The sequence below is a fragment of the Onychostruthus taczanowskii genome, unplaced genomic scaffold (genome assembly GCF_017590055.1).
Source record: "Onychostruthus taczanowskii isolate IOZ18803 unplaced genomic scaffold, ASM1759005v1 scaffold105, whole genome shotgun sequence".
In the NCBI taxonomy this organism is placed as follows: Eukaryota; Metazoa; Chordata; class Aves; order Passeriformes; family Passeridae; genus Onychostruthus; species Onychostruthus taczanowskii.
In genome coordinates, this window is record NW_024497078.1 from 161,208 (window position 1) to 174,215 (window position 13,008).

Here is a 13,008-nt window from a genome sequence, read left to right on the forward strand (position 1 = left end):
ACAGTAAGAAATGTCAGGTGAAAGAATGGAGCACAGACTCTACAGAGCAGTGTAAGTGGTGTTGCTGGACATGGCCACACGCATAAAAATTAGATTCCCAGAGTTTTGGGGGGGGAAAGAAAAAAAGTAAAAATGTTTTAAAATCTGATCTATGTGTGGTATAATTTTACACTCGCATCTGACTTTACAAATACTGAATAGCAACTATTAACAAGTTAAATACAGCTAAATGCCTTGTTACATAACATGTAACTTAATTTTCTAGTATCAATTTTAATTTATCAATTTAGAGATTATGTATCTTGCATTATTTTTTGTTGATTTTTAAAAAAACAGTAAAACTGTACATCTGCTTCATACATTCACTTCCTAGACAGATCAACACTTTTCCCTTAAGCATTTGGCATCAACTACCTGTCAAAAATAGTATGATTAATAAGACAGGCCTTGAGGTTTCTTTAATATGGCAGTTCCTGAATTTCTGTGTGCTACGCTACAGACGAACCACATTCCACCTTAAAAAAAAATCAAAGTTAACTATTCAAAAAAGTGTCAAAACAATATTCCAATTTATTTTTTCATTATTTCCTAATTTTTTGTTAGGTAAAATTTTCAATTTTTGAGTTTTCAGGATGGCAAATATTTTAACCTGTAAAAAATGCTAAAAGATTATAAATACTATTTCTTCTCTAGCTGTAAGAGTGATTGACAGATATGAGTGAAATCAAAGAGGTTTGGGTAAAAGTATTAGATAAACTCCTGAAAATTGAATTCACAAATTCCTAATTCAGTTTAAATTTCTTCCCTTGACAGATACAAAATTCAATCCTGGAACTGGAAAGCAAAAGTAAAGACCATGGAGAAATGTCTTATACCTTTCCAGATCACAGTGTTCAGATTACTGAACATTTTCAGTCCCAGTGTCACTGTGGAAGAGTAAGTCAATTCACAGAGAAATAGTCTTATGTCCCAGTTTGAAAGGAAAACCAAAAGAAAAAAATAGTGAACAAATAAGAATCATGTAAGAAAATTTACAGAATAAATTAGCTTAATTGCAGGGGATACAAATAATCAAATGCAAGAAATACATTTTGTTACAGATTGTAAAGGAGATGATTTAGCGTAAAAGAGAACAAAACCCCCAACCATTGGCCATCTACCATATTCTACTGGATCCCCAAGTGAAGCTCTACTGCCTGATGTGCGACAGGATACCAAATGATTGTTTAGATATAAATTAAGGGCTGAATATATTTGGGAAATGCTTCCTTAAATCTCTAACTTCCTGCTTGCCTTAGTACTTTATTGTTACTCATCTACAGAAAAGGTAAAGACAATATGCTGAAAAATATTCAAGAAGGAGTGCATTGTATGCATTGATTACATTAGTGGAGAAAGTAGCTTTGAAAAACTCAGGTAATGTTTGTTGAGCCTCTATGTCCATCTGACAAGTGTCTTCACAGACACATATATTTTCATATATTTTCAGTCCTTGAGACCAATGCTGTTTCAAAGAATAATACTGGCTATTCAAACATGGATAATTCCAAAATACAGGTCTTCATTCAAATTAAAATAGCTATTGATATGGTATGAATTTAGGTGACTTCTAGGTTAGGTTGTACAGATTTTATAAGTGCCTACATTTCAATGTACATTTCAATCCAGATAAAAACAATGAACGAATGTTGCTGAATGTTGCTAGTGTTAAGGGGAAAAAAAAAAAAAAAAAAGAAAAAAAAAAAAAGAGAAAGGCAGCCTTCCCACCAAGCTCAAAAATGGAAAATCCATCTCGTGCTGTCCATCTGGGACCAGAGAGATGGTATTATTGCAGGTTTGTCACGTTTATTTCCACTTGGATTGCTCCATCAAAGTGCTAATTCCAGTATTTGTCACCAGATGGCACTGCAACGACACGATCCCGGAACCTCTCCTCCTGCTCCCTCAGTAGCGCCATGATCTCCTCCGCAGGCAGGCACAAAGAACGCATCGCTACTTCAGGTTGCATTAGGCCCTTCCTCCTCCACTCCCTTACGTTTACCCCATCAGGCCTGCTGGCACAGCTGTGACAGTTTTTAATATTCCTAGCCAACTTGGTAAGTAAAGCTCGGTAGTGGAGGCCCATACCTGCCTAAAGTAAATTTGCCCGGATATTGCCATGAGCAATACTGAAGGCAAACGCTGTCTCTAATGGCAAGAGATGAAGGTCCCACATGTGTCAGGTCATGCACAGAGGTTTGCTTCAGTTCCCTGGCCTTGCAGTTCTGAGTAGGATCCCAGCCTCAGGCTGCCAGCTTATCTGCCTGTCTCATTCCCTACTTTTTCAGTGCACAATTTTGTGTTTTCCCTTGTTTCCTTTCTCCTCTCAAACTGAGCATCCTGTTCCATGCCCTAATTTGCCTCTCAGTTCTAGTGCTCCCTAATACATTCTGTCATGGCCAATCTCTGCAGCTGGAATTACAAGTACTGATTCTGTGACTCAACGCAGATTTTAGGAAGTAAAAGGAAATAAACCTGGGAGTGCAGAGATGTATTGAGCACTAAGCTACAGCTGTCTTTTGAGAAGTCAGTTTCAGCACTGTCACAGCTGTCATCACTGGAGTGCTGGCATCTGACCAGTCACATTGAAGTTGTGCAAAGTTAGCTACAAATAGTACTAGATCTTTATTTGCACATCAAGATGTGTAGCATTTTCAAGTTTGCAGCATAAAAAGCTCTCAAGGCTTCCTTTTAGAGGTCTGATGCATTCCTGGTATTCAGCAGGCTGCTGATATTTGGTAGGAAAGTAATGCTATGATACCGAAAATTAAAGGCTAGGACAGTTCCTTCTGACAGTCTAATATGACATAACCTGTCTCTGTAGCAGACAAAATGAAAAATACTGCTGATTTTCACCCCTATTTTTTTTTTTGCTAATAAATGTTCTTCTCAATAGGGCAATAGTGATTGTACTAGACTCATGCATATGCAGAATATTATAGATATGCTAGTAAATTTAAATGTAAAACCATCTGTGAGATGATAGTCCAAAACAATAAATGAGCAAGAAACAGTACATGTAAAGACAGAAATGAAATGAAATGAAATTAAATTAAATTAAAAGACAGGAAAGTAAATATAATGACATTAAATGAAATTGAAAAACCCCAAAATTCCTAAATGAAGTGAAAACAATTAAATGGAATTGGAATTACAGGAATGAGCCGAAACTTCACAACAAGATTTGTCATTGATATCTAGAGATTTCATTTATTTTCATAAAATGAATGATTTTCATCACGTCAGGGTACCAAGATTGCTCACTTCTCACTTTTTGAATGCGGGCCAGCCACGGTGTGTGGATCTCAGCAGCAGCGACAGGCGGGGTTCAGGTTAGGGCTCAGAGAGCTGCAGAGCCTACAGCTGCTGGGACAGGGACACTCAAAAAGGCAGTGCAAGGGCATCACGGCAGGGTGGCAGCATTGCTGACTCAACACTTTTTAGTCTGTGCCGCCTGTGGAGATGAGGATCTCAGCCACAGTGCCAAGCTGCCATCAGGGTTAGGGCTGCTGTTAGGGCTAGGATTGAGAGAGTAAGAAAGCCGACAGCTTCAGGAACACAGGCTGGAGAAGTTCTGCCAGGCCTGTTCCGGCACGGCCCCACCAATGCTGCTCTTACATCTTTCTAATCTGGACCACCCGCAGTGATGGGCATCTCAGCTCCTGCAACCAGACACCATCAGGATTGGAGTTAGGGTTGAGAGACAAGAGCCTCCAGCTCCAGGAACACTGGGATGGAAAACACATGCCAAGAGGATCAGGCAGAGCCACATTTCTGCCTCAACAACTTTTAGCTTAGGGCCATGGACGGGGATGGGCACCTCAGCTGCAGCCCCAAGCTTGTTAAAAGGTTTGTGTGAAAAAAAAATAAAAAAGAAAAAAAAAGAAAATTCTGAAACAAAGTATTAACAAATAAATAGAATACAATGAAATGAAGTGCAAATGAGCCAGAATGTCATTAAATTATATTGCTTGAAATCTTGAGATTTCATTTCCTTTCATGAAATGAAGGATTTTCATTTCATGAAAAGAAATTAAATGAGAAATCAAGGAATGATGGGAAATTAAAAGACAGGAAAGGAAATCTAATGACATGAAATGGAATTGAAAAAACAAAAAATTCTGAAATTAGGTGAAAACAATTAACTGGAATGGAAAGAAAGGTAGTGCAATGAAATAGATTGAAACTTGTCACAATGATTTTCATTGAAATCTTGAGATTTCATTTCCTTTCATGAAATTAAGAAGTCATGACTGCTTTAAGGTCTTAAAATAAATTCCAAGTCAAAATAAATTTTGTTAGACAAAATCAGGGCTGTCTGTTGTGGCCTTTTGAATGCCAAGTTGAGTATATTCAGGCTTCCATAAAACCCCTCAAGACAGAATGAATGTAAATTACCATGTGATTATAACTGTTTCTCCCCCACTCTTCTGAAATCACTTCCATGTAGTTCAACTACATTCAAAATATTAATTATAACAATACCAGACTAAGGAAGAGTGGCTGGAATAGCCTAGGATACCTCTTTCAATGATATGAATTTGACTTAGTAAGCCATAAAGATTTCAGTGGATGTTTATAGCTAAAGGAAAACATTGGAACAAGAACATTAAGAGACCCTTTTTTTTCCTTTCAAAATATTTTTTGGTTAACTGGTGTCCGTGGCAAGGTGTAGAAGTCACCAAGCCACCAAGACTCTGGGCACTTGGGGAGATAAACTGTCTGGGGCTTTTCTAATAGTGAGTAAATTATTGTGAAGTGATGTGTAAATGAAGGTGAGGAAGTGACTGAACAGAGCAGATATAAGGTTCTTTTTGCATGTTACCTTTAAATGTTTGACTGTAATGCATGTGCAAATAGCTCCTTCTCAAAAAAGCAAAACCAAGTGCAAGCATTATGGTTATACTGTGAATCTGACTAATTAAGATAATGTATGGATTCACAAGCACATTAAGTACGTATATTTTTTCAGATATATTTCCTTGTTTCTGGAAGGTGGAATTTTATTGCTCTATTTTAGTGAACTATAATTTTTTTTTATTGAGGTATTGCTATAGTTAAGGAAAAGTAAGAATAGTATGGAATTTGTAAACAGTCCTTTCTCTTCCTATTGACATTTGTATAGTACACAGGTGTTGGGAACTCTCCATGTGTGGAGACACAAGGCTTGACTCCATGTTTCTCAGGAGGCTGGTCTATTATATTATGATATATATTATATTAAAATACTACATTAAAACTATACTAAAAGAACAGAGAGAAAAATCAGAAGGCTTGAAAGAACAAGAATAGAATGCATAACAAAATCTTGTGACTGCTAACAGCCTTAACACAGGTGGCTGTGATTGGTCATCAATTGAAAACAATCCACATGGACCAATGGAAGATGTGCCTGTTGCATTCCACAGCAGCAGATAGTTATTGTTTACATTTCTTTCCTGAGGCTCCTCAGGAGAAAAATCCTAGCAAAAAGATTTTTCAGAAAATATCATAACTACACACAGGAAATTGTGGTTGCAATTTAAATGGTTGCAGCTTTTACTACTAACCTGATTTGGAAATCTCTATTTGAAAACCATGACAATTTTATTATACCACATTGCTAAAAACAGCCAGACTACCTTGCGTCTCCTTTTTTCCATCTACTGATGAGTACACATCTACAGTGTATAGTCACATAATTTCTAACATATATTTCACTCCCTTTTCATGCTTTATTTATAAAGTTATTGGTTTGGTGTAAGGTGGTTCCTTTTTTAAACACTTGTGTCTTAACACTTGCTCTTGAATCCTAAATATACTTCAAAGAATTGTTCTTTGGACAGTCAAGATGATTAGGCTTTAAGGATTCCACACTGCCCTTCCTCTATCATCTGTATTTTCTGAATTTCAGAGGTTAAAATCTGCATTTAGCTCGATGCCCTAAACCCACAAGTCTGCTTCAGATAGAGGTGGACTGAGAAAGCTGGGAGCTTGTGTCTTCTCAAGGTCCTTGAACAAGCTCAGAGATAGGAAGAAAGGGACAGATCTTTGTTTTACCTCAAGTGGTACAACAAGACAGAGGAACTTAAAATATTCTTCAATAGACAAAGTAACCCCCAAGCAACACATTCATGCCTGTTGTAGAATTATTTTGTTCTTGAATATCATGCTTGACATTGCTTTTTCCAAACAACAGTTATGCCACACACTAGCTGAAGTAACTACTGACCTCATAAGATGGTCTGGACTTTTTCAGTGCTAGAGTTCTATTAATGAAACAAATAATTCTGAGAAACCATGCACTAGTTTTACTACTGGCCGAAGCACACGAACCAAGCCAAGCAGCTAAAAATCTGGTGGGAGAGCAAACCACAGTCTGGTGCTGCAGATGAGGGACATCCACAGTCTTTGCTAGAAGAAGGCATGCCTGAGGAAGGAAACATTTGACTTCACACGTCTCAGAAGAAAGTTGCCCCCTTTATAATGAAAGCTGTTGCTCTGTAAGAAGTTGTCCTGGAAGGAGTGTAACAAGGCCTCTCTTCATTCAGATGTCTCCCACATCTGCCTCGGTGAATGCTTTTTGTGCCCTGTCTGTCCACAGGTACTCCACTGCTGCACAGCAGTGCCCGGACAGCCCTTCCTGGCCTGGATCAGCCCTGGTGTGGCAGCAGGAGCAGGGCAGTGACCGCCCCCCTGTACTCAGCACTGCTGAGGCCACACCTCAAGTGCTGTGTCAAGTTTTGGGCCTCTCAATTCAGGAATTACACTGAGAAGCTGAAACTAGTCCAGAGAAGAGCAATGGAGCTGGAGAAAGGTCTGGAGAGCAAGTCTTGTGAGGTGTGGCTGAGGGAGCTGGGGTTGTTTATCCTGGAGGAAAGAAGTCTTGGGAGAAACCTCATCACTCTGCAAGTGCCTGAAAGGAGGGTGCAGCCAGGTTGGGGTTGGCCTCTTCTCCCAGGCAACAGGTCATAGGACAAGAGGACATGGCCTTGAGCTGCATCAGAGCAGGTTTACGTTGGACATCAGGAAAAATCTCTTCACAGAAAGGGGAATTAGACATTGGAATGGGCTGCCCAGCATGGTGATGGAATTTTTTTCCCTGGAGGTATTTGAGGAAAGACTGGACGTGGCACTCAGTGCCGTGGTCTGGGTGACATGGCGGCGTTCAGCCACAGGTTGGATTCGATGACCACAAGAGGTGTTTTCCAACCTGATGGATTATGTGGTTCTGTGGCTCCCTCAGCTGTCCCCGCTGCCACCGCCTCAGCGTCTCTTGTGTCACGCCTGCCTCCCTCTCTCTCCCGCAGCGACCAGACACCCCCAGGGCATCCCGCCCGGCCGCCTTTCCCTCGGGAGAGACCCCAGCAAGGGGCTCCTCTGCCTGGGGACGGGCTGAGGAGACCACTGCTCTAACACAACACAGGGCAGCCGCGAACACACATCTGTCTTTAGTGGGGGAAAGACGGCTCTCCGTGGGCCCGGGGCAGGTCCGACCGTGCACCGGAGCTGAGGGGGAGGAGCGGCGGCGGCGGGGCCGTGAGGGGGAGCGGGGCCGGGGCGGGGCTTCCCGCGGGGACGGCTCAACTCGCCGGGGTTGGCGGCGGCGCCATTTTGAATTGGCTGAGGGTCGGAGGCGGCGGCTGCCGAGCAGGGTTCCGTGTCCCCCGAGGGAGAACCCGCGAGGAAGGAGCGGATATGGCCGCGAATAGGAACTTGAAGCAAGTGCGGATCGAAAACAGCTCCCCAGCGGTGCCGATGGGCATGGTGGGGGGCGGCGGCGGCGGTAACCTGAAAGGTTTGCGCGGCCTAGAAGCGGAGAGTGAGGCGGCGGCGGCCATGGCTCTGGTGCCGAGCAAAGAAGGTGGCGGAGATGAGGAGCCGGAGGTTGGGTTCACCATCGATATCAAGAGCTTTCTCAAACCTGGCGAGAAGAGCTACACGCAGCGTTGTCGGCTGTTCGTGGGGAATCTGCCTACTGATATCACCGAGGAGGATTTCAAGCGCCTTTTCGAGCGCTACGGGGAGCCCAGCGAGGTCTTCATCAATCGGGACCGTGGCTTCGGCTTCATCCGCCTGGTGAGGATCCGGGCGGGCCCCTGGGGCTGCCCCGTCACCCTGGGGATGGCTCTGAAAGCGAGAGGCTTCGGTCCCTTGCCCCCCACCCCCTTCACCTCCATTGCGGCGGGTGTAAAAATAAGCAGCATCTGCCACTCTTCCTCCTCGCTGGTAGCGCAGGTCCCCCCGCCTCTTCTTCCTTCTCTCCCCTCCCCGTTCGCCTCTACACATCAAAGCCAGACCCCTGCATTCAGAGTAGTCCTCCCAGCCCCTGGCGTTTCGGTCCCCGCCTCACCCCATGGCACTTATTACGGTTCATTTTAAAGAATGGGCAGGATTGTTTCGAAATACAGCTGCTCGCACGTCGTGAACACGGAACGTAAAATCACGGAGTTGAAAAGGTTGCGGTCCGCGGATTGTTTAAATTACTTTTGCCCAGATAAGGCTAGATTTTTAGGGGTAATGCAGTATTTGGTTAAACATACTCGAGTTAAGCATGCAAAAACCGAATAATTCGAAAAGTTTATGATACTGTATTTAAATGGTAATTTAGTATGCGAGATTCGTTTTCACGATTGCTGTGCTTAAAATGCACAGATTTGTATCATTCTGGGAATAGCTTTAGAGTGCTTTAGGTGTCTAATCTTATTTTTCCATATATTTTACTGCTTAGGGTTTTGGGTTTTGTTGGGGTTTTTTTTGGTTTTTTTTTTTTGGTTGTCATCTTAAAATACTTGTGCCATTCTGCCATGCATCTTTTACCCTGAGAATTTCCCAGCCTGAAATAGCAATTTTATGGAGGAAGCGAGATATTCTTACATCTCGTTACTCATTTTTGTGTGTAATAGAAATTAGATAGAGCTTTCTGTGTGAACTTTCCTTTTCCATTGCGTTTAGGGAATATATATATATATATATATATATATATATATTTTAAGAGCTTTCCTAGCCAGTTGAACTGTGTAGAAATATATAAAGAATTTTTTTAAATGTCAGGGATTGCAGGTATCTAACCTGGTGAAGATTTTTGTAGTGAGAAAAAAGGTAGTTGTTGATTTACACTCTCTCACGAATGTGGGTGCAGAAAGCCCAATAATGTGAGACGAATGAATAGAAGAGCAAAGAAGGTAATTTCACCATTTGTTGATGAAACTTGAGTTGGACATCCATTGAGAGCAAATGCGATATTTTTACTTATTTAAAAGCAAAACAAAAACCCAACCCAAAATACCTTAGATCCACCGTTTCCTGCTGCGCGGAGCCAGAGATGCAGAATATAAACATTTGAGTAGGTAAACGTGAAAGTATCAACTTTCCAACTCTACTCAAGACCTTTATAGAGCAGTGGCATCATAGTGAAAATCTGTTAAATCCTCTAATGTGCAAGAAAAAAATTTGCATCTGTGTTGTTTTTAGAATAAACAGTAAGGGGTAATGAATGCCAATTTTTCAATCAGAGGACAGAGACTTTGTTGGTTTGTTTGCTGGGTTTTTTGTTGTTGGTTGGTTTTTTGATTGGAGGAAACAAGTTGAATGATCCTGGTGCCAATATGCTCAAGTGAAGGAAAACAACTTGGCTACTTTTCGGCGGGGGGGGGGGGGGGGGCACACAAAAGTGGTACTTGCTGTCTTTGAAAATAAAAGCTATAAAATATTTAATATCTTTGTAAAGGAATCTAGGACCTTGGCTGAAATAGCAAAGGCAGAACTTGATGGTACTATTTTGAAGAGCAGACCACTTCGAATTCGATTTGCTACCCATGGAGCTGCCTTAACGGTGAAGAATCTGTCGCCTGTGGTTTCCAATGAGCTGCTGGAACAAGCGTTCTCGCAATTCGGGCCAGTGGAAAGAGCGGTTGTTGTAGTAGATGATCGCGGCAGAGCCACAGGGAAAGGTTTTGTAGAGTTTGCAGCAAAACCTCCAGCACGGAAAGCTCTGGAAAGATGCAATGATGGGGCATTCTTGCTTACAACGTAAGTTCACAGGTTTTTGTTTGAAGTTGTCAGTATATCTTCCCAATGTGAGCAAAAATTGCATTCATGGTATTCCCTAGTTCTTATTTTGTTTGAAATTCTGAAAGCCACGAGGTTAGAAATTTAACTGTTTTGCATGAATACCACAAATACTCTTGGGTTTTTTTTTAAAGAAAACCATATTTCTCTGCTTACTGTTTATAAGACTTCTTATTACCATATGAGAGTCTAAGAGCAAAATTCTAGTTTTTTCCTTGTTCATATGTAATACTAGTTTTCCTTCTCTATATAATAAGGCATTTTCTTTTGAGACTTTATTCATTGGTTGCACTCTTGCTGATCCCAGTTAACAAAGTGAGAAAATAATATTCCTATTCCTTTGTTTCTTAACAAATCAGTGCACGACATTGCTGATATTTCTGTAGACTAAAGAAAGTGTTTATACCCCAAAAATTACCTGTGGCTTGTAAGGCCAGGATTTTCTCACTGTTTCAAAATGAGGACAGATTCTGAAGAGATTTATACTAGTGATGTTTGGAAAACAATCTATTTCAAGGACAAGCAAGCTTGCAAATAGCAGCACTTCTCTTGCATCTCCTATTTCTGTACTTGCCAAAGAGAGTTGTTAATTGCTGCACTTTACGCAGTCACAAGTGACATTTTTAAATGCTTTCTTAAAAACGGTGTGAAATGATACATATTTATGATTTCTTTTTATTTCTGTGATTCTCATTGGGAAAATAAGGCTGTGATTTCACAGCATGAAAACTTGCTGCTGTTGAATTGGGCTTGGAGTTCTTTTCCTGCCCTGGCTGTGCTATTCTTGAGCTTCATGACACTTCCATAAGCCACTTGTGCTTGCTAAAACAACAGAAAAACATTCATTTGTATCAGGGTCCATTGCAGTCTGTTCAAGCACGGGAAGGTGCTTGCTGATGTCAAGTCCAGCAGAGAATAAGGCAGGACAAAATGTTGCCAGGAGGAGCTGGCAGGTGAGTAAGGGGTCTTTAACTCCCAAATCTTATGTGCTACTGAACTGATTTGATGGTTACATAGTAAATTTAATCTGAGTACATCTTTACTGTTAGCGGGAGGTGCCAGCAATTTGTTCTTATTCCTTGGGTTTTCTTGGCATTAGTAACTGAATGGAAGCGTGGTGAGCCAAACAAGGGAAGTAATGTAGTTCAAGTGTTACATTAGTGCTATTCTTGGCATGAGAGATGAGCAGGGAAAAAGAAGGTGAGATATGAGGGGAGGGTATTCTTGTTTTGCCAGCTGGATAGATCAGTTGAATTGAAATGACCATTTAACCATATCCTGAGTGAATAAAAAGCACTTGATCGTTTTCTTGTTTACGTGACATGTTCCCTTATGCACAGTTGCAAAGACAATTAGCATGAATCTGCTGCCATCTACTTTGATGTTTTGCTTCAAAGTCTAAAGTTTTACTTTTTCGTAACTGAAAACTCTTTGCCTAAATAGAACATGTTTCAGTTCCTGTGTAAATATATCAAAACTAGTCATTCAAAACATTAGTGTTTTAACATTGTTGTTTTACATCATAACTTGTTAGCACCACAGTTTAGTTGCGTTTGAGTAGCAGAGCTGTCAGCAATTTTTCTGATGCAGATGGCATCAGAAAAAACAGTTGCTGAGTTGTGGCCTTTGATTCCAGACTTCATCTTTTTAATGCGAACTTGATGCACAGAGTAAAATATATTGGGGTTCATTGGTTTTGATTGGTGGTGGTTTTTTTTTTTTCCTGGTGAGGGACTGGGGCAGTAGGGGAAGATCTGCAAAGTGAAATAAAGGCATGGAATACAATAAACGAGTGCTGCTGTTTTGAAAATCATGTCTTTAGTGCTATGTGTTTTGTAAGCTCTGCTCCCAACACTGATGCAAAGAGCTTTTTATACAATTCACAGTTTTTACACTGCTCTCTTTGGCTCATGCTTGCCTCTCGTTACTACATATCAAGGAAGCTGTTTTCAGCTTTTCAGTTAGGATTCTAATTCGTGAATTGTAGTTGTTCAAAGAATGGATTTTAAATAACTTAAAACAGAAATGTTTTTCTATTTATTGTTGTAATATTAATACCAAATTATCGAGCTGTTTTCAGTTCTAGAGTCACTTGTAGAACTAAGTTGTAAATGTCAGTAGAAATAAGAATAGGTTGTGCTGCTCTGTTTTGGGTTTGTTGCTTTCCCAGTACCATCACAGCCTCTGTGGTGCCTCACTGATAAGAACAGAAATGTAGTTCCTTCCTATATATGTTGTAATTAGTGGTAGATGGTTATAGTATTTTAAAAAAGCAAACACAGCTGTGTCAAGTAAGTTGTTTCTAGGCAGAATAGCTGGATTTGGGCATAAAACCAATTATTTTCCGAAGGTGATTCTTAAGATTGGGATTCATTGGAATTCTGTGATTTAAGACAAGACACGGGAATTACATGTTAGCTTTCTGGAGTGTTTTTTCAAAATGCTGAAATAAGTTGTAACTGCTTCTTTAATGATTCACTTATTAAATTGAAAATGTTTTCCAGAACACCTCGACCTGTTGTTGTAGAACCAATGGAGCAATTTGATGATGAGGATGGACTCCCTGAGAAGCTAATGCAAAAAACACAACAGTACCACAAGTAAGTTGTGGTTAGCCTTTCTTTATAAAACATTATTACATACTTAGTTACCTTTGTAAATATGCACTGATTTTTACTTTTGAATTTGTGTGGCAGGAAGTAGGGCTTTTGTATGTTGTGCAGTTTTGTGTCAAAGGATTAAACAGGACCTTCCCAAATTTCCTAATCATGGTTAAATTGAGACTTGGCTTGTTAGTTTAACATTCTGTGCATTTAGTGTAGTAGAGAGATTCTTGGCCTACACTGCCGTCAATAGGAGCTTGTTGCCAGCAAACTATAGTCTTTTATGGATTAGGGATGTGGTCTAAACCTATAGAGA

At 40.6% G+C, this 13,008-nt stretch overlaps 1 protein-coding gene across 7 annotated transcripts in view; it reads left to right on the forward strand.

Annotated features, from left to right (window-relative positions):
* The first annotated feature begins 7,553 nt into the window (after positions 1-7,553).
* PSPC1 (paraspeckle component 1) overlaps positions 7,554-13,008 on the forward strand; it is a 58,275-nt gene continuing 52,820 nt past the window's right edge. For 6 of the 7 annotated variants that reach the window (XR_005953405.1, XR_005953406.1, XR_005953407.1 and 3 more), the window contains exons 1-3: positions 7,554-8,097; positions 9,749-10,050; positions 12,594-12,689. Coding sequence is in view for 4 of the 7 variants with exons in the window: in XM_041414664.1 (XP_041270598.1) it covers positions 7,717-8,097; positions 9,749-10,050; positions 12,594-12,689 (779 nt within the window). In the remaining 3 variants the exon portion in view is untranslated. The remainder of the gene's footprint in view (positions 8,098-9,748; positions 10,051-12,593; positions 12,690-13,008) is intronic. The other variant, XM_041414634.1, reaches the window with a different exon arrangement.